General features: G+C 48.2%; 1 protein-coding gene across 7 annotated transcripts in view; it reads right to left on the bottom strand.

Moving 5' to 3' along the window:
• Positions 1–20,994, bottom strand: part of LOC134945472 (dynein axonemal assembly factor 8-like) — a 318,655-nt gene that overhangs the window by 249,109 nt on the left and 48,552 nt on the right. For all 7 annotated transcript variants that reach the window (XM_063934780.1, XM_063934779.1, XM_063934778.1 and 4 more), the window contains 4 exons: positions 19,038–19,346; positions 3,443–3,590; positions 2,280–2,468; positions 2,051–2,203 (listed from right to left, as the gene is read on the bottom strand). In XM_063934780.1, coding sequence (XP_063790850.1) covers positions 2,051–2,203; positions 2,280–2,468; positions 3,443–3,590; positions 19,038–19,346 — 799 coding nt within the window. The remainder of the gene's footprint in view (positions 1–2,050; positions 2,204–2,279; positions 2,469–3,442; positions 3,591–19,037; positions 19,347–20,994) is intronic.

The raw sequence follows: 20,994 nt of genomic DNA on the forward strand, positions 1-20,994 counted from the left end.
GTCAGATAAACTGTGTTAGCAGTGGCAGGGAAGAGAAACTTCCCTCCGCTGCTGCTGTCAGAGGGACCGGAATCTCTGATGTTTTAAGGTCTGTGTCTGTGCATGTGCAGAATGGATGCTGCGATACCGAACGCAGTTCTCCCCTCTGCCTCCCTGCACTCTCCCCCACTGATTGGCGTGCTGCCGATCACTGCTGATCGGTCAGCACGGCAGGAACCCCCCCCCTCCAGCAGCTACAGACAATGGCAGCCGCTGGGGAGTGTAAATTAACCATCCCAAGCCACCCCCAGACCCCCCTGTATACCTGGAGGCTGTCCCGGCTTTCAAAATGAAAGCCGCGATGTTCCCGATGGTTGCGATGTTCCCGATCGATGTTTCGATGATTGAAAAATATTTTACAAAATAATAAAAAAATAAAAATATATATTTTTTTTATTAACTAAAATCATTTGGGATAGGGTTAAATTCATGTTCTTCACCTAATTCACTCATAAAAACCCCCCAACAATTTCGGAGCGGTTTTTGGCGATATAAATTGTCAGTTAAGTGGTTAAATGAAGTAATGAAACTTAGAGATGACTCCAAAAGCTAAAAGCCTCTACAATCATGGCATGTGTGAGCTAAGTAATTGACAAGAGCTGTGTAATAATGTCAGAGCTGACACAAGAATAGTACTATGGACCTAATTCAAGGTTGATTGCACAACAACATTTGCCTCTAATGGACAAAACCATGTGCAGTGCAGGTGGGGCAGATGTAACGTGCAGAGAGAGTTAGATTTGGGTGGGGTTTGTTCAAACTGAAATCTAAATTGCAGTGTAAAAATAAAGCAGCCAGTATTTACCCTGCACAGAAACAATATAACCCACCCAAATCTAACTCACTCTGCACATGTTATATCTGCCCCACCTGCAGTGCACATAGTTTTGCCCATTAGAGGAAAACGTTGTTTTGCAATAAACCTTGAATTAGGCCCTATACGCGTTATGTTAGTACTGGGTTACACTGAAGCTATGAAAAGTGGCAAGCAATAGGGGCCAGATTTAGAGACGCGCATTATGCCGGTATGCAGGCAAGCGGACAATGTTTCTCTTCTGTGCATGCGTCTGAGTCATACACTGCATGCGCCCAATTTTGTACAGATTTGAATGCACAGTTGCATTAATATAAGGGGCATTAATGCACCGTGACTGGTAGGTAACAGGCGGGTGGTTAAAGACACATAACTATGTCGCGTCTTATGGGCATGTCACTGAAAGTCGCTGCGTACAAAGACGCAGAATCGCTCACACTGGAGGCCATTCTCAGACAGGAATGCTGCAAGTTTCGATGGCGCAAGCGATATGGTGTTTCAGTAACCTTAGACACTGTGACTGATTCTTAGATGTACGTTAATCCGTCGATTAAACGCACATCTCCGATGTTTTAAGGTCCGTGTCTGTGCAGGACACATTCTGTGCATGTGCAGAATGGGTGCTGTGATACCGAATGCATGGCATTTGGAGGGAGGTACGGAGGCGTTCCTGATGATCAGCATTCTCGGAAAATGGGATTTCAAGGCCAGGCCTGCACGCAGATTTCCTGACCTCGCAAGCTGCCAGGTACAAGCCGGGTTGAGGAAGCCTGGAAAAACCAAATCTGCAACCACCGATGGTCGCAATGATGATCAGAGGCAGCATCTACAGATGGGGCACTTGGATCACAAATGCAATGCAGGAGGTGTCTATTTCCTCCTGCTGCAATTACATTTTGGTGGACGGAACTGCAAAGCTGCTCGTGCAGCTCTGCAATTCCGTTCATCTCTTAATCAGGCCCATTGACAGTGGGCTTCTCAGTCCTTGCACAAGTAGATGCATAGATGTACACCAGGGAAGGACTTTGTAATGGCATTAGAAAAAAGTTGCAGATGTGACTGCATCCGACTGTAAATCAGTACATAGATGAGATCAGCCACAAAGCAAACACTCATTAAGCATCAATAACGAATCGTACAAATGTATATAACATGGACTCATTGTCCTTGACATCATATCATCTGCATTTCTCTCACCTTGTGTTTTCGGGCCTTGGGAGTACTCTGCACTGGTACACCATGGGGGGAGATACACACGTACAACGCCAGTCCTTCCTCTCGCCACACTTGCTGAAGCCCCAGTACCTGGAAAGGGGCAGTGCCCTCACTGTGAGGGTTTAATGGTGACACCTGGGATAAGACACAGGGCTATTAGAGAGCATCTCATGTTAGTGATGAAGACTGAGCGCACCGGAGGTTTACTCACCAAGGAGAGGAACCAGACCAGCAACGCGTGGTAGGTATTGGCCATGGAGAGAGCGGACACTGGACAGCGACTGCTGTGTAGTCCTGGTATAATAACCTGACCACAACTGGACAGACGTACAGTGAGGAGTAGCCTCTCACCCTCACTTCTCACTGGTAGGGAGTCTATCTCTGGGCAGTATGAAGCTTCCTGTACAGGGGTATACAATGCTGGTCATTCCCAGATGCTGGTCATTTACGCTCTCTGGTCCATCCACTAAAATTACAGTGCTCACTCTTTACTCTGCATCATATAAATTATCGCCCTTATTACCAAGTATATTACATGCACAAAGTGTATTCAAATGTATGAAGCCTAGTATAAGGCACCCTCTTTATAACAGCCACCCTAAGCGTAATGCTGTGTGCCAACTAGTTGGTATAAAAGACTCACATCCCAAAACGGGTTCAGCATCTCAGTTACAGCTTAGGTTTCAATATAGTAGTAAACATACCACCTTCTTATACTGTGACCTGCGTTATAAATGGTTCAAATTAGATATCACTCTGAAGTATTACCAGACTGAGGGGTACATTTACTAAGCAGTGATAAGAGCGGGAAAGTGAGCCAGTGGAGAAGTTGCACATGGCAACCAATCAGCACTGAAGTAACATCTATAATTTGCATACTATAAAATGATACAGAGCTGCTGATTGGTTGATGGGGAAATTTATCCACTGGCTCACTTCTCCATTCTTATCACTGCTTAGTAAATGTACCCCTGAGGCATCTACCAGGAGTACATTACAGGTCTCTGATGTACATTCCATTGGGCGATGTATACATATATTGGACCATGAGTTGAGATGACAGTAATAGTTGCCATAAACAAGAGTGTGTGTCTGCATCTTGTTACAGTGTGACTTGTGGTTCCACACCTAATGATCCACTAGCTGTATAGAACATTTCAACTTTCTCTCTCACAAACCACAAAACTTAGTGAAGGGTAACAAAGAGACCTCATGAGATTTACCTCTTGCCCCCCCCCCGGCCAGAATAAAAGGTCTCCCATTGGCCCTATAATGTGACCCTAAAGAGTTAACATCGCTAATTCACACAGCCTTTGATGAAATATAAAGCATTGGATGCTGAGCCTAGCCAATCACAGACTGCCACACACTTACCGGATGGAACAGAACTGGTGTTTGTTCTGCCATTGGCTGCCGGCCGTCGACAGAGTTTTGAGGTTTCATTCCGTCCAGCTGGGTGTGCATGCTCTGTCTCCTTCTTCTTTCCTTTTCCTGCTTGTCCTTCGGGGCCTGCTCATCCGTGCTGCAGTATCGGATGAGACTGACATTTACATGTACCCTTAACATCAGCATTAGATAGAAACTCACATGCCTCCTCATGTAATGGCTGTGTGTTGTACAGAAACGCTGTAAAGCTTTATTTATAAAGACAATAATCACACCACAATGGTAGACACCTTATTTTAACTAGTGTAAATATCTGTATAACACATGCCTCTTAAGAACACTGATATCACACAACAGCATATTGACTGAAGAGGGGATGTAGTTACGAGACTGGCGGTCAGCATACCGACGCCGGGATCCCGACCGCCAGAATGCCGATAAGAGCCCCGAGGGCTATTCCCACTCGTGGGTGTCCACGACACCCATGGAGTGGGAATAGAACCTGTGGTGAGCGCAGCCAGTCACCGAGCCCGCACAGGGTGTCGCTTCAGTCGACCCCCGTCGGCAGTCTGGTGGTCAGGATCCCGGCGTCGGTATACTGACTGCCAGAATCCCAACCGCAGGTCCTGCATACCGAACGCCTAAAGAGACAGTTTTTACTGTATGTTACAGATGGAGGGGCTTATGCAGAGTAGCATGCAAGCCTATGTTGCGATTTTTATCACTGCACATGCTCCGTAGCTGAGCATACATATCTATGGGCTATTCCGAGTCTTAGACACAGGGCCGGAACAGGGCTCTATTCAGTGTCGGTCTGAGGCATGAAGGGCCCAGCGGGGGGATGCAGTGATAGGGGCCCATACTTAGGGATGTGGCAAGCTTACAAAGGGGGTGTGGCCAGCCTCCACAGAGGTTTGAAATACACAATTGTCTTGTGCAATGTAATGCAACATATCTACCATGTATAATACAAGTGCACAGTCTGGAACCTGATCCCTAAAGGAAGGAGTGGGCCCTCAGGCGGTGGGGCCCACCGGTGGTTTCCCCTGTACCCCAGTGCCAGATTAAGGTCCACATGGGCCTGGAGCTGAAATTTATGAAGGGCCTATTGTGTCTGTGCCGCAGGAGGTGTGATCAGCATGGCAGGGGTGTTAGTACTGGTGGGGTGTGACCAGTGTTGTGGGGGTGTAGTCTTCACAGGGGGTTTGGTCTGTGACATGGGGTGTGGCTAGTGCCATACATAGCTACCGCCTGCCTTCAACCATCTGAATCTCCCTTCCCACACCACCTGTTATATTATTCATCACTGAATAACACCCCCCCCCCTCACCCCACCCCCCATGGGTTATTAATAATAATTTTATTTACAGTGCTTTGACAGAAATATATACCTGAAAATTGCTAATTTCCCAATATCATGCTTTAGTACAAGGAACAGAACATGAAAACATGAAATAATAATAATAATAATAATAAATAAAGCGAACATGTGACCTGCACTTTATGCATATGCCGCTACAAAGCCCTTCCCTTGTGTATAAGTATATGTGGGAATGTGCAAGGACTGAGACGCCCACTGTCAGTGTCCGTAAATGCTGTAATACAGCTTGGTGCAGTTCCTCTTTCCTGTCTGGTGCTTAGACACCATTATTGGTCGCACCATGGAAACTTGCACCAGTCCTTGGGTGAGTGCAGATTTTCCATCTCAGGGCTTAATTCAGACCTGATCACTCCAATGTGAATTTGCAGGTTTGCTATCAGATAGTCGCCGCCCAGAGTGAATACACGCCCTGAGCAAATCTGCGTACGCCGTGCTAAAAGCTTTTCAAACGCCGGTCAACTGCAAATCCGTTTGCAACTCACTCACCATCAAATGATTTTCCCGTACTGTGTAGTCTGTGCATAACCCAGGACTTACGCCTACAGTGTGACACACACACAGGCTGATTGGGGCCGGAGCCGACGTCACCCACCCTCCCTGAAAACGCCTGGGCACACCCGCGTTTTTCCTGACACTCCCACAAAACGGCCAGTTACCACCCCCAAATGTCCTCTTCCTGACAATCAACTTGCGCACTCCTAGCGATCAAAAAAGACGCAGGATTCTTTCGCAGTTTGGCCTCGCACGTGCGTACTACAATCTGTATACATGTGCAGTCGATCGATAATCATCCTCCTTGCGAATTCGTACAACAGCGATCAGGTCTGAATTAGGCCCTGAGGGTGGGCTCCAGTGTGAGCTATGAAGCGTATGTGTGCGCAAACACTTTAGCATCATGTATGCAACACATCCATGAGACAGACCATTTTTGTGTACATTAATAGCCCCATCCCAGTCACTGCCCAGGAATAGCATATTTACCAGACATTTCTGATACAGTACATCTCAGTCACAGCTGCAGCTCTATGTATACACGGGATGTAGTTATCATCCCGGTGATTAGCATACCGACGCTGTGATCCTGGCCGCCAGAATGTCGGCATGGGGCCAAGGGCTATTCCCACTCGTGGGTGTCCACGACACCCACAGAGAGGGTATAAAACCTGTGGCGAGCGCAGCAAGCCACCAAGACCGCAAGAGGCTTCATTGCGCTCGCCTCCCTGCCGGCATTCTGACGGCCGGGAACCTGGCGTCGGTGTGCTGACCGCCGGAGTCACAGCCGCCAGTCAAACATACCCTACGTGTATATACAGTGTACCCTGACCAAAATGCTACAATAACACTGAAACGCTGGTCACTGTCTACAATTGCTGTGGTAATTAGTCTCCATAGAGTGCTGCCGCTGGAGTATTGCATGTATTACTGGCCCATTGCTATATTTACTAGGTTGCAGGGCACCAGCTTTGTTTTAGTATATAAAATATCACTACTAAATACACATTGAAGGAAATTCAATTAGCATTGTGGGGATGTAGCTCCTAGGTTATGTGCCGGAGCTATTCGGTTGAACGCATCACATTCGGCATTTAACCCAGGAGATGCACCTTACAGCGACTAATGCCCAGGGCTTAGTTGCGGTAAAAAGCACCTCCTGGGCAATGCTAGTATCACACAGTAACACCGCAACTAGCCTTAAGGCAGTACTTAGGGGGTAATTCCAAGTAGATCGCAGCAGGATTTTTGTTAGCAATTGGGCAAAACCATGTGCACTGCAGGGGAGGCAGATATAACATGTGCAGAGAGAGTTAGATTTGGGTGGGGTGTGTTCAATCTGCAATCTAATTTGCAGTGTAAAAATAAAGCAGCCAGTATTTACCCTGCACAGAAACAAAATAACCCACCCAAATCCCACTCTCTCTACACATGTTATATCTGCCTCCCCTGCACTGCATATGGTTTTGCCCAATTGCTATCAAAAATCCTGCTGCGATCAACTTGGAATTACCCCCTTAATGCAGATTTTTGCTCGCTCCCTCGGGATGCTGTAAGCAGAAATCCACTAGTAGCAGGTTTACCACGCGAGCGATTGGGCAACTCAGGGCACTTAGCCGAGGAGTTACATCCCCACGATATTAACTGAATTCCCCCCATTGTGTGCTATAACTAACTAAACACAGCAATCTGCACTTCAGAAGCACACACAAAAAAAACTTATCCGCACCATACAGGTGATCCCCGGCTGCTGTCCCTGGATCTCTGCACCCTAACCAAGCGGGAACCATTACCTTCACTACCTGCCAATAATAAGAATTTACTTACCGATAATTCTATTTCTCGTAGTCCGTAGTGGATGCTGGGAACTCCGTAAGGACCATGGGGAATAGCGGCTCCGCAGGAGACAGGGCACATCTAAAGAAAGCTTTAGGATCACCTGGTGTGCACTGGCTCCTCCCCCTATGACCCTCCTCCAAGCCTCAGTTAGGATACTGTGCCCGGACGAGCGTACACAATAAGGAAGGATTTTGAATCCCGGGTAAGACTCATACCAGCCACACCAATCACACTGTACAACTTGTGATCTGAACCCAGTTAACAGCATGATAATAGAGAAGCCTCTCGAAAAGATGGCTCACTACAACAATAACCCGAATTTTTTGGTAACAATAATTATGTACCAGTATTGCAGACAATCCGCACTTGGGATGGGCGCCCAGCATCCACTACGGACTACGAGAAATAGAATTATCGGTAAGTAAATTCTTATTTTCTCTGACGTCCTAGTGGATGCTGGGAACTCCGTAAGGACCATGGGGATTATACCAAAGCTCCCAAACGGGCGGGAGAGTGCGGATGACTCTGCAGCCCCCAATGAGAGAACTCCCGGTCCTCCTCAGCCAGGGTATCAAATTTGTAGAATTTTACAAACGTATTTGCTCCTGACCAAGTAACTGCTCGGCAAAGTTGTAAAGCCGAGACCCCTCGGGCAGCTGCCCAAGATGAGCCCACCTTCCTTGTGGAGTGGGCATTTACAGATTTTTGGCTGTGGCAGGCCTGCCACAGAATGTGCAAGCTGAATTGTACTACAAATCCAACGAGCAATAGTCTGCTTAGAAGCAGGAGCACCCAGCTAGTTGGGTGCATACAGGATAAACAGCGAGTCAGATTTCCTGACTCCAGCCGTCCTGGAAACATATATTTTCCGGGTCCTGACAACGTCTAGCAACTTGGAGTCCTCCAAGTCCCTAGTAGCCGCAGGCACCACAATAGGTTTGGTTCAGGTGAGACGCTGAAACCACCTTAGGGAGAAACTGAGGACGAGTCCTCAATTCCGCCCTGTCCGAATGGAAAATCAGATAAGGGCTTTTACAGGATAAAGCCACCAATTCTGACACGCGCCTGGCCCAGGCCAGAGCCAACAGCATGACCACTTTTTCTGTGAGATATTTTAACTCCACAGATTTAAGTGTGTCAAACCAATGTGACTTTTGGAACCCAAAAACCACCTGGAGATCCCAAAAGTGCCACTAAAGGCACAAAAGGAGGCTGTATATGCAGTACCCCTTTAACAAATGTCTGAACTTCAGGGACTGAAGCTAGTTCTTTTTTGGAAGAAAATTGACAGAGCCGAAATTTGAACCTTAATGGACCCCAATTTCAGGCCCATAGATACTCCTGTTTGCAGGAAATGTAGGAATCGACCCAGTTGAATTTCCTCCGTCGAGCCTTACTGGCCTCGCACCACGCAACATATTTTCGCCAAATGCGGTGATAATGTTTTGCGGTTACATCCTTCCTGGCTTTGATCAGGATAGGGATGACTTCATCCGGAATGCCTTTTTCCTTCAGGATCCGGCGTTCAACCGCCATGCCGTGAACGCAGCCGCGGTAAGTCTTGGAACAGACAAGGTCCTTGCTGGAGCTGGTCCCTTCTTAGAGGTAGAGGCTACGGATCCTCCGTGAGCATCTCTTGAATTTCCAGGTACCAATTCCTTCTTGGCCAATCCGGAGCCACTAATATAGTGCTTACTCCTCTCCATCTTATCAATCTCAGTACCTTGGGTATGAGAGGCAGAGGAGGGAACCCATACACTGATTGGTACACCCACGGTGTTACCAGAGCATCTACAGCTATTGCCTGAGGGTCCCTTGACGTGGCGCAATACCTGTCGAGTTTTTCCCAACGGTTTATAATCATGTGGAAGACTTCTGGGTGAAGTCCTTACTCTCCCGGGTGGAGGTCGTGCTGAGGAAAACTGCTTCCCAGTTGTCCACTCCCGGAATGAAAACTGCTGACAGTGCTATCACATGGTTTTTCGCCCCGCGACGAATCCTTGCAGCTTCTGCCATTGCCCTCCTGCTTCTTGTGGCACCCTGTCTGTTTACGTGGGTGACTGCCGTAATGTTGTCCGACTGGATCAACACCGGCTGACCTTGAAGCAGAGGTCTTGCTAAGCTTAGAGCATTGTAAATGGCCCTTAGCTTCAGGACATTTATGTGAAGTGATGTCTCCAGGCTTGACCATAAGCCCTGGATATTCCTCCCCTGTGTGACTGCTCCCCAGCCTCGCAGGCTGGAATCCGTGGCCACCAGGACCCAGTCCCGCATGCCGAATCTGCGGCCCTCTAGAAGATGAGCACTCTGCAACCACCACAGGAGGGATACCCTTGTCCCTGGTGACAGGGTTATCCGCTGAAGCATCTGAAGATGCGACCCGGACCATTTGTCCAGTAGGTTCCACTGGAAAGTCTTGCGTGGAATCTGCCGAATGGGATTGCTTCGTAGGAAGCCACCATTTTTACCCAGAACCCTTGTGCATTGATGCACTGAGACTTGGTTCGGTTTTAGGAGGTTCCTGACTAGCTCGGATAACTCCCTGGCTTTCTCCTCCGGGAGAAATACCTTCTTTCTGGACTGTGTCCAGGATCATCCCTAGGAACAGAAGACAAGTCGTCAGAACCAGCTGCGATTTTGGAATATTGAGAATCCAATCGTGCTGCCGCAACACTACCTGAGGTAGTGCTACACCGATCTCCAACTGTTCCCTGGATCTCACCCTTATCAGGGAATCGTCCAAGTAAAGGATAACTAAAATTCCCTTCCTTCGAAGGAATATCATCATTACGGTCATTACTTCAGTAAAGACCCGGGGTGCCGTGGACCATCCCTACGGCAGCGTCTGAACTGATAGTGACAGTTCTGTACCATAACCTGAGATACCCTTGGTGAGAAGGGTAAATTTTGACATGAAGGTAAGCATCCTTGATGTCCCGAGACATCATGTAGTCCCCTTCTTCCAGGTTTGCAATCACTGCTCTGAGTGACTCAATTTTGAATTTGAACCTCTGTATGTAAGTGTTCAAAGATTTTAGATTTTAAAATCGGTCTCACCGAGCCGTCTGGCTTCGGTACCACAATAGTGTGGAATAATACCCCGTTCCCTGTTGCAGGAGGGGTACCTTAATTATCACCTGCTGGGAATACAGCTTGTGAATGGCTTCCAAAACTGCCTCCCTGTCAGCGGGAGACGTCGGTAAAACAGACTTTTGGAAACGGCGAGGGGAATACGTCTCGAATTCCAATTTGTACCCCTGAAATATTACCTGAAGGATCCAGGGGTCTACTTGCGAGTGAGCCCACTGCGCACTGAAATTCATTGAGAACGGGCCCCCACCGTGCCTGAACTTGTAAAGCCCTAGCGTCATACTGAGAGCTTGGCAGAGGCGGAAAAGGGTTTCTGTTCCTGGGAACTGGCTGATCTCTGCAGCCATTTTCCTCTCCCTCTGTCACGAGCAGAAAAGAGGAACCCTTTTGTCCGCTTGCCAACCAGGACTGCGCCTGATAATACGGCGTCTTATTTTGAGAGGCTACCTTTTTTAAGGCAATACTTCCAAATGCCGTTTGGAATCCGCATCACCTGACCACTTTACTGGTATAATTGGACAACGCACTTATACTTGATGCCAGTCGGCAAATATTCCGCTGTGCATCATGCATATATAGAAATGCATCTTTTAATTGCTCTATAGGCAATAATATACTGTCCTTATCTAGGATATCAAATTTCCAGTCAGGGAATCCGACCACGCCAACCCAGCACTGCACATCCAGGCTGAGGCGATTGCTGGTCGCAGTATAACACCAGTATGTGTGTAAATACATTTTAGGATACCCTCCTGCTTTCTATCAGCAGGATCCCTAAGGGCGGCCATCTCCAGAGAGGGTAGAGCCCTTGTTCTTACAAGCGTGTGAGCGCCTTATCCCCCTTAGGGGGTGTTTCCCAACGCACCCTAACCTCTGGGGGGAAAAGGTATACTGCCAATAACTTTTTAGAAATTATCAATTGTTATCGGGGGGAAACCCACGCATCATCACACACCTCATTTTATTTCTCAGATTCAGGAAAACTACAGGAAGTTTTTCCTCACCAAACATAATACCCCTTTTTTTTTGGTGGTATTTATATTATCAGAAGAGTGTAAACTTTTTCCATTGCCTCAATCATGCAATGTGTGGCCCTATTGGAAATCACGGTTGTCTCTTCACCGTCGACACAGGAGTCAGTATCCGTGTCGGCGTCTGTATCTGAGGTAACGGGCGCTTTAGAGCCCCTGTATGAGACGTCTGGACATGCACAAGCTGAGTAGCCGGCTGTCTCATGTCAACCACTGTCTTTTATACAAAGCCGACACTGTCACGCAATTTCAACAGTACATCCACTCAGGTGTCGACCCCCCAGGGGGTGACAACACTATTACAGACACTCTACTCCGTCTCCTCATCATTTTTCTCCTCATACATGTCGACACAAACGTACCGACACACAGCACACACACAGGGAATGCTCTGATAGAGGACAGGACCCCACTAGCCCTTTGGGGAGACAGAGGGAGAGTTTGCCAGCACACACCAGAGCGCTATATATATATACAGGGATAACCTTATATAAGTGTTTTTCCCTTTATAGCTGCTGTATTGTTTATACTGCGCCTAATTTGTGCCCCCCTCTCTTTTTTAACCCCTTTCTGTAGTGTAGTGACTGCAGGGGAGAGCCAGGGAGCTTCCCTCCAACTGAGCTGTGAGGGAAAATGGCGCCAGTGTGCTGAGGAGATAAGGACGCCGAGAAAGGGGCGGAGCCTATCATCCGTTTTCTTGTATGTTTTGGCAGGGGTTAAATGCATCCATATAGCCCAGGAGTTATATGTGATGCATTTATTTTAGCCATAAAAGGTTTTCTATCGATTTATTGCGTCTCAGGGCGCTGCCCCCCCAGCGCCCTGCACCCTCAGTGACCGGAGTGTGAAGTGTGCTGAGAGCAATGGCGCACAGCTGCGGTGCTGTGCGCCTACCTTTATCTGAAGACAGGAAAGTCTTCTGCCGCCGATTTTTCCGGACCTCCTCGCTCTTCTGGCTCTGTAAGGGGGCCGGCGGCGCGGCTCCGGTGACCCATCCAGGCTGAACCTGTGATCGTCCCTCTGGAGCTAATGTCCAGTAGCCTAAGAAGCCCAATCCACTCTGCACGCAGGTGAGTTCGCTTCTTCTCCCCTTAGTCCCTCGATGCAGTGAGCCTGTTGCCAGCAGGTCTCACTGAAAATAATAAACCTAAACTAAAACTTTCACAAAGAGCTCAGGAGAGCCCCTAGTGTGCACCCTTCTCGTCGGGCACAGAAAATCTAACTGAGGCTTGGAGGAGGGTCATAGGGGGAGGAGCCAGTGCACACCAGGTGATCCTAAAGCTTTCTTTAGATGTGCCCTGTCTCCTGCGGAGCCGCTATTTCCCATGGTCCTTACGGAGTTCCCAGCATCCACTAGGACGTCAGAGAAAAACATATATAGGGCGGCATGTACTAAGATGCTACGCTGAGCTGCATTGCGCTGTGCTAATAGCTATCTTACCGCTCCGAAGCATGTTAGAATCTTCCTTCCTTCCTGTCATTCTTTCAAAGCAGTTTCCTCATCACGTGAACAGTATGCACTAGCCAATGGAGTCAGGAGACAAAGGGATCACGTGATGCGGAAACTGCTTGTAAATAATGACAGCGCCGGGAGGCTGAGGAGGATTTCTAACATGCTTAGGAGCGGTAAGAGGGTACAGCACACAGGCGGCGGTGTTATCCGCTCACCTCACTGCCGCCTGCAGCCAGCGCTGGACGGAGAGAGTGTGCGGCTCTTGTGGGAAAGGTGGAGGCTGTGGAGGGAGGAGATGTTTGCTCCCAGGTGTCCTCTCTTTACGGGGAGAAGAGAGAACGGGGAGGCAGCTGCGCTGCGACGGGTGAGGAGGAGGCGGAGGGTGGGGGCTTCGTAGCGGTAAGATAGCTATTAGCACCAGGCAATGCAGCTTAGCGCAGCGTAACATCTTTGTACATCCCGCCCATACACCTCCAGTATATACACATAACCCCAAAATACTGTAATAATATACACAGGGTTACATCGGGTGGTATTCATGTGACCGCCGGTCAGCTTACCGACAGTCACATGACCTCCTCCACCAGCCCGATGGGTCACTATCCCGACGGTCGGCATGCCGACCAACAGGGACTATTTCCACTCGTGGGTGTCCACGACACCCATAGAGTGGGAATAGAACCCGTGGCGACCGCAGGTCGCCACCGAGCCCGCAGCGTGGCGAGCGCATTGAGCCCGCAAGGGGCTTGCTGCACTCGCCCCGCCGGGATCCCGGCGTCGCTATGCTGCCGGGATCCCGGCGTCGGTAAGCTGACCGGCAGTCAGGAGACCGCCGGTCAGCAGTACTACACCCGGTTACATCATATAGTGACCGTACACACAGAGTTACACTGCACACACCATAGAGTGGAAGCACACAGGGTTACACCGTACTGCTCAAGCACACACAGGGTTACAGCATACAATGACAGCACACACAGGGTTACAGCATACAATGACAGCATACACAGGGTTACAGCATACAATCACAGCACACACAGGGTTACAGCATACAATGACAGCATACACAGGGTTACAGCATACAATGACAGCACACACAGGGTTACAGCATACAATGACAGCACACACAGGGTTACAGAATACAATGACAGCACACACAGGGTTACAGCATACAATGACAGCACACACAGGGTTACAGCATACAATGACAGCACACACAGGGTTACAGCATACAATGACAGCACACACAGGGTAAATCTGTACAGTGGCAGCACACACTGCGCAGACCCATAAACACTAGAGTTGTACATAAATAAATCATCACGGTCACATACAACTCTGAATCAGGCCCTGACGTTCTTAAATCGCCATATGCTACTCTGTAGACAACTTCAGGACTACAACCAAGTAAGGAAAATTCAGCAGTACAGTAGCACTCACTAATCCTGGGTTGCAGAAATGCAAGGCTGCAGTTGGTCCAGGCTCCAGGGTATCCAGGGACTGGGATATCCTGGTGCAGTCCTAATGAGTCACACCAAACCATAGATTCTTTGGGTGGCGGCAGGGCAGAGCTGTAGTGCAAACAGGGGGCTCCAACATTGGTAACTGACACAGGAAAACAGGGGTGGAGTTTAGGGTGATTGGGGGTGGAGCTAAACACAACCAGGGGGCTCCCACCCACATGACACAGCTTCAGATGACCAAGGGCGGAGCTTAGCGTGGTCAGGGGTGGAGCTTAGAGCAGCCAGGGAGTTCCACACTGGTGACAGTGATTCTGATGGCCGGGTGCGGAGCTTATCGCGGCCAGGGAGCGGAGCTTCGGGCGGCTGTGTTAAGCTGATCGGCAGCCGGGGGTGGGTGTTCAGTGGGCACTGGCAGTGCTTCTAGCAGCCAGGCTGCCAGTAGAATCATGTGCTGGCCTGTGCTGTTGGTCAGTCACAGTGGTGACAGGAAAAAAGTTTTTTTTCTGTCAACACTGGCTACGCTGCAGGGGATCCCATGGGCCTATTTTCAATGGGGGGCTTGGAGCTGCAGCGGGTGGTCTTCTGTTTGCCGGCGGTCGGGCTCCCGGCGCTCAGTATACCGGCGCCGGGAGCCCGACAGCCGGCATACCGACACTTATTTTCCCTCGTGGGGGTCCACGACCCCCATAGAGGGAGAATAAAATAGTGTGGCGCGCGTAGCGCGCCACCGTGCCCGTAGCGTGGCGAGCGCAGCGAGCCTGCAAGGGGCTCATTTGCGCTCGCCAAGCTGTCGGTAAGCCGGCGGTCGGGCTCCCGGCGCCGGGATGCTGGTCGCCGGGAGCCCGACCGCCGGCCAGCCGTAGTGAACCCGCTGCAGCTCCATCCGCCCCATTGTTAATCCGGCCCTGCTGTACCCCAGTGGCCCAGTCCGACCCTTGCAATATTCCGCCCTATGCCGTCCCTGATACCCTAAACCAGTGACATTACGCCTAGGTGGCAGGGCCGCTGGTATAAGGAAGTATCTCCATATGCACCCTGTCTGCCTGGAGCATCCCTTGGATGTTGCTGTTGGATCTGCAACAGTGCTACAGGCTGCAGGTTGCCAATCCAGGAATCCTGCAAGCCCCATACAGCAAAAAAAGAAGAAAATGAGACAGCGCTTCTTACTTTGAAAAAGATTTTTTATATATATATGAAACACAATAAATCTCAATATCACATATGAATACCGGCCAGTATTCTTTAAAAAACAATTATATATTTCTATTATACAATCTAAAACAGCAAAAACCACTTGATACTTTATGGAGCTGCCAATTTCAATACTCTATTAGCTACAGTACAGCTATAGTTTTAACTTGCATAAATATTCATCTATCCTCTATGAAGACAAATTAACAGATATAATATTCAGGTTGGAATCCCACTGTGATTATTTCCAGCACAGTTCTTTTAGGTACAACATGCAAGTGTGCCAATCAAATCAAACGGTATTAGGCAGTCCTGTAAGCATGCCAAAGAAATAACGAGGTATTATAGCGTGTTAGTAGAAGGCAGATCTTCCAAGGCAGTAGCAAGATACTGACACTGAGGAAGCCGCCGCTGCTAATGAGGAGGCGGAGAAACGCGTTTGTCACGAGCAGAACACCTTGGGAGCAGGGCCGTCTTAACAGCAGTGTGGGCCCCTGGGCACAGCAATGCACTGGGGCCCCTACCCATCCTCCATGGGTGGGGGGTGCTATCAGCGGCAGCTTTGATGTCCCGCGGGAGGGTAGGGGGTGTTCTATCTTCCGCTCAGCATGTAGGACCTGGAGCAGTAATTTCTGCTAATTAATCCTTTACTGCACAGATTGGGTGGGAGGGAGAACACTAAACTGTAGAAGGGGGCACTGGGCTGAATGAAGGGGCCCCGGTACATGACTTCCAGCGCGGTATGGGGTGTTTAATATGTAAAGGAGGGGTCGATAGTGGAGTGGGCTCAATATTCATAATTTTCTGGTGAGACAGCAGCTTGCTTGACTGCAGATATCTCAAGTTCCTGGAAAAAGATTTCTTAGCTTTGAATGGGATAAAAAATTAGAGTGTCTCCCTTGTCAGGAGGTACTGGGGACTTGGGGATCAGAGTTCAGGAGCCAAAGCAATCCACCAACAAATATATAAAACTGCAATCCAGGCGTGAAGAGCTGGAGCAGGGACCAGCTGCTTGAAGGCTGATATCTCTGGTTCTTTGCATAGTAGAGACAAGCTGCCAGTGTCCACCGAAAGTGGAGTGTCCCAGCTTTTGAAATGTTCCCTTAGAAAAACTGTAAGTCATACAGAGCCCGAGATATCTGGCTGGGAAAAGCAATTAACAGGCTTGGATGGGGACCACTGCTTTGAAGTCGGATATCTCTGGTTCCCTAGGGCCGATTTTCAAAAATCTGGTACCCCTGGAAAGAGGGGACCCTCAGCTATCAGCCTAGGGCCCTTATACTCCTGGGGCCCTTGGGCAAGAGCCCACTGAGCCCATACGAAAAGACGGCCCTGCTTGGGAGAGAAAAGTACTCCTGCAGCATTGTTTGAAAGCCGGCCGGCTCACATTCACTCAAACACCCCAGCGTTAAAGGGGGAACAGAACGGACTCCACACAGCAGCCTTGGAGCACAGGCAAGGCTCCAAGGGAGAGAAGTTGCTGGGAGAGGTAATTGGTGCTTTGCATGGTGCACCTAAAAGAACTACTACACATTAACTACCAGTAAATTGGTGCATGGCTTAAAAGTGCTGGAAAGATCTGCCTTCTACTAACATGCTATAATATTATCTTGCTACTGCCTTGGAAGATCTGCCTTCTACTAACACGCTAGAATACCTCGTTATTTCTTTGGCATGCTTACAGGACTGCCTAATACCGTTTGATTTGATTGGCACACTTGCATGTTGTACCTAAAAGAACTGTGCTGGAAATAATCACAGTGGGATTCCAACCTGGATATTATATCTGTTAATTTGTCTTCATAGAGGATAGATGAATATTTATGCAAGTTAAAACTATAGTTGTACTGTAGCTAATAGAGTATTGAAATTGGCAGCTCCATAAAGTATCAAGTGGTTTTTGCTGTTTTAGATTGTATAATAGAAATATATAATTGTTGTTTAAAGAATACTGGCCGGTATTCATATGTGATATTGAGATTTATTGTGTTTCATATATATATAAAAAATCTTTTTCAAAGTAAGAAGCGCTGTCTCATTTTCTTCTTTTTTTGCTTTTAAACTTGGGGTATTTGGAACTTAATCCCCGAGACTAGCTGCTAATTACTTTGAGGAGAGTGGCGTCAGGTGTATGTATTTTTGTGACGCCCCATACAGGTTCCATGCGGCAGCGACTGTGCTGGTACCTTGGGCAACAACACCACTCGCACACCCGTAGTTACAGCCCTGCGTACTCATCTGTGTCATATAGCCACTTGTGGCTGAATGGCTGTGTCAGACTGTGCTCAAGCAGGCTAAGTTTAATGAGTGCGTGTAGACGGAATTGCCAGTCACACAGATGTGTGCAGCTCGGCATACGGGTGAATATACCAATTTAGTCCCGCGCACATAGGGGGTCATTCCGAGTTGATCGCTAGCTGCCGTTGTTCTCAGTGCAGCGATCAGGCTAAAAATCGGCACTTCTGTGCATGCGGCTCAATGCGCACGCGCGACGTACTTTCACAAAAGCCGATGCAGTTTCACACCAGGACTAGCGACGTTTTTCAGTCGCACTGCTGGCCGCAGAGTGATTGACAGGAAGTGGGTGTTTCTGGGAGGTAACTGACCGTTTTCGGGGAGTGTGTGTAAAAACGCAGGCGTGTCAGATACAAACGTGGGCGTGCCTATAGAAACGAAGGCATGGCTGGCCGAACGCAGGGCGTGTTTGTGATGTCACAACAGGAACTAAACAGTCTGCAGTGATCGCAAGCTAGGAATAGGTCTCGAGCTGTTCAGAAACTGCACAATCTTTTTTTGTAGCTGCGCTGCGATCCTTTCGGTCTCACTTCTGCTAAAATAAGATACACTCCCAGAGGGCGGCGGCTTAACGTTTGCATGGCTGCTAAAAACAACTAACGAATGAGGGCCATAGTGCAAGTGTAAATGTGGCCGACCTGAGTGTCCTGTACAGTTTATTTCACGCTCCCCTTTGAACACGTCAGCATGCAGGTAGCCATCTTCTGAAAGTATGACCCAATATACTGACAGGAGAAAGCTAACTGTACACATGGCTGCTCAGCTTACAGGGCAGTCTATGGGGAAAACCCATCTTTCTAGCTGGGGTTCTGGCTGGGTGTGGTATGGAAGGTAGATAGTAACTAGGTCGACAGTGTATAGGTCGATCACTATTGGTCGACAGTAAATAGGTTGACATGGTCTTTAGGTCGACAGGATCTAGGTCCACAGGTCAAAAGGTCAACATGAGTTTATGTTTATTTTTTGTGTTTTTCTTCGTAGAAAAACTCATGTAAACCTTTTGACCTGTCGACCTAGAACATGTTGACCTAGAGATCCTGTCGACCTAGTTACTGTCGACCAATAGTGGCCGACCTAGTATCGACCTAGTTACTGTCGACTTAGAGACCGGATCCCTTCTGGCTAAAGCCCTGCACACCAGCAGAAATAATTTCATTAAAGATATATAATATGGAGGTTTAGTGGTTGTTTCATGCCCAAGAAGTGCTATACAGAGGTGGTGAGGGGCAGTATTGTCAATGTTTCTCTAAATTCCCATGGACATTATTACTGTACTACTAGTATTACTATATATTTCCTTTACATTCAAACAGGACTTGAACTCATACAAGTGATTATAGTATGTTACCTGCAGTTGCTCTGGACTTTATCAGGGGAGTCCTGGCTGCTTTTACTGGCTTCCTCTGTATTTTCTTGTTCTGTAAAACCATCCTCTTGTTCCTGCTTGCCTTCCTCAATTATGGGGGTTCCCTGACTGACATTCATCCTGTTCCTCAGTCTCCGTATTCTTCTGGTCTGATGGGGTATAGTCCTGTCCACGTGTCCACACCCGCTATTGGTAGGCTTCTGTGCACTGTGGTGCGGAGAGTTTGAACATGGCGGCGTCTTGATGTGGCGAAGCTGGCGCAGTAATATGCTTTTACCTGTATGTTCTGGCCTGTGGGGTGACATCAACATATTCACAAGGAAACACTGGATGGTAGCTTAAACACCTGGCATACTAATTGTTTTATAATGAAACCCTATGACGGCCAGTCATCACCGAATGCAGATAAGTATGAAGATGTGTGGTGGTGGCGGGACTATTTATAGATGGTTGGGATTGAAACGCCTGCTGACGGGATGACGGCGGTCAGGATACTGAATGTGTCATCACGATGATCAGAATCCAGACGGGGGAAGGTAAATATACTTGCCTTACCCCAATGGACCCCTAACCCTCCTTTATCTGCAGCCTAAACCTAACCCTCCTGGTGGTAAATAAACATAACACCCCCCCCCCCCCCCCCCTTCCTGCAGCCTACCCTAACCCTCCCCTTGGGTGCCTGAACCTAATCCCCTTCACCCCCACTCCCGGCAGCCTAACTCTATCTCCCCGGGTGTTGGGATGTTGATGTCAGCATTCCAATAAGTGTTGGAATTCCGGCGTCTGTATTTTGACAGCTGTGATCGTGACCGGATACCCTTATAGATAGCACAGTGGATTCACAAGTCACTAAGGAGACAATTCAATCAGATGCGAGTTTGCAAAAACCAACTTGCATCACGAAACTCGCAGACATGGCGGCAATGCGCACACCTGTGGGATTCAATTACAAACGCCAATTTGAGGGACTCGTGGCAAAGTTGCACAACATTTTCATAATACGTGACCTGGCATGAGAAAGTGTGGAAACCATCCTGGACACCAAAAAGTGGCAATTACGATAGCAGGACCAAATAGAAGGCTGTTAGTGACCTTAAAAGGTGTCAGACGTTTTTCTGTCCCCCCCCCCCCCCCCACTCCACACACAGTAAATTCATTCTTCAGTGTTTTTATCCAAGTTTAAAAAAGTTGGAAAAAAAACTCTTTAAATCTCATCTCTAAGTTCTAAAAGCCCTCTCCCATCAATACAACACCTCACCCCACCTGTACCACATCATTTACCCCATTACTGAGCTTTTTTAGAGAAAATCACCTAAAAGCGGACATGTCTTTATTGGCCAAATGATGCTATTTAACCCCCTCTGACTGCACGATCATTCACTGGAAGTATTTGACCTTAAAATAAATACATTCCCTGCCTTTTCCCCTGCTTATTAGTGTGCACAAAGTAAACCCTATGAATTTGCTGGGGAAATGCAATGCGAGCTTGGAGCTTGAATTGCAAATGTAATTTACTGTGCAAATTTGCCATAACGTCGTCTCACAGAACCCAGCTTGCTCCTAACTGACCTCTAAGTGTTTTACAATTTATATGAAGAAGATGGAGATTGCAGTATATATGTATACCTAGGTGGTAGAAAATACAAATGGAACCACCATCATCTAATGCCTGTTGGTGCCTATTTGAAAGAAAGACATTTTTAATAAAGATGTGTACATTATGGCATATACTGTAGCGGTGTCAAATATTTGCTGGACTCTTCTTTCATACTAATTAAAATAAGAATTTACTTACCGATAATTCTATTTCTCGGAGTCCGTAGTGGATGCTGGGGTTCCTGAAAGGACCATGGGGAATAGCGGCTCCGCAGGAGACAGGGCACAAAAAGTAAAGCTTTATGATCAGGTGGTGTGTACTGGCTCCTCCCCCTATGACCCT

The sequence above is a fragment of the Pseudophryne corroboree genome, chromosome 7, assembly GCF_028390025.1.
Source record: "Pseudophryne corroboree isolate aPseCor3 chromosome 7, aPseCor3.hap2, whole genome shotgun sequence".
Lineage (NCBI taxonomy): Eukaryota > Metazoa > Chordata > Amphibia > Anura > Myobatrachidae > Pseudophryne > Pseudophryne corroboree.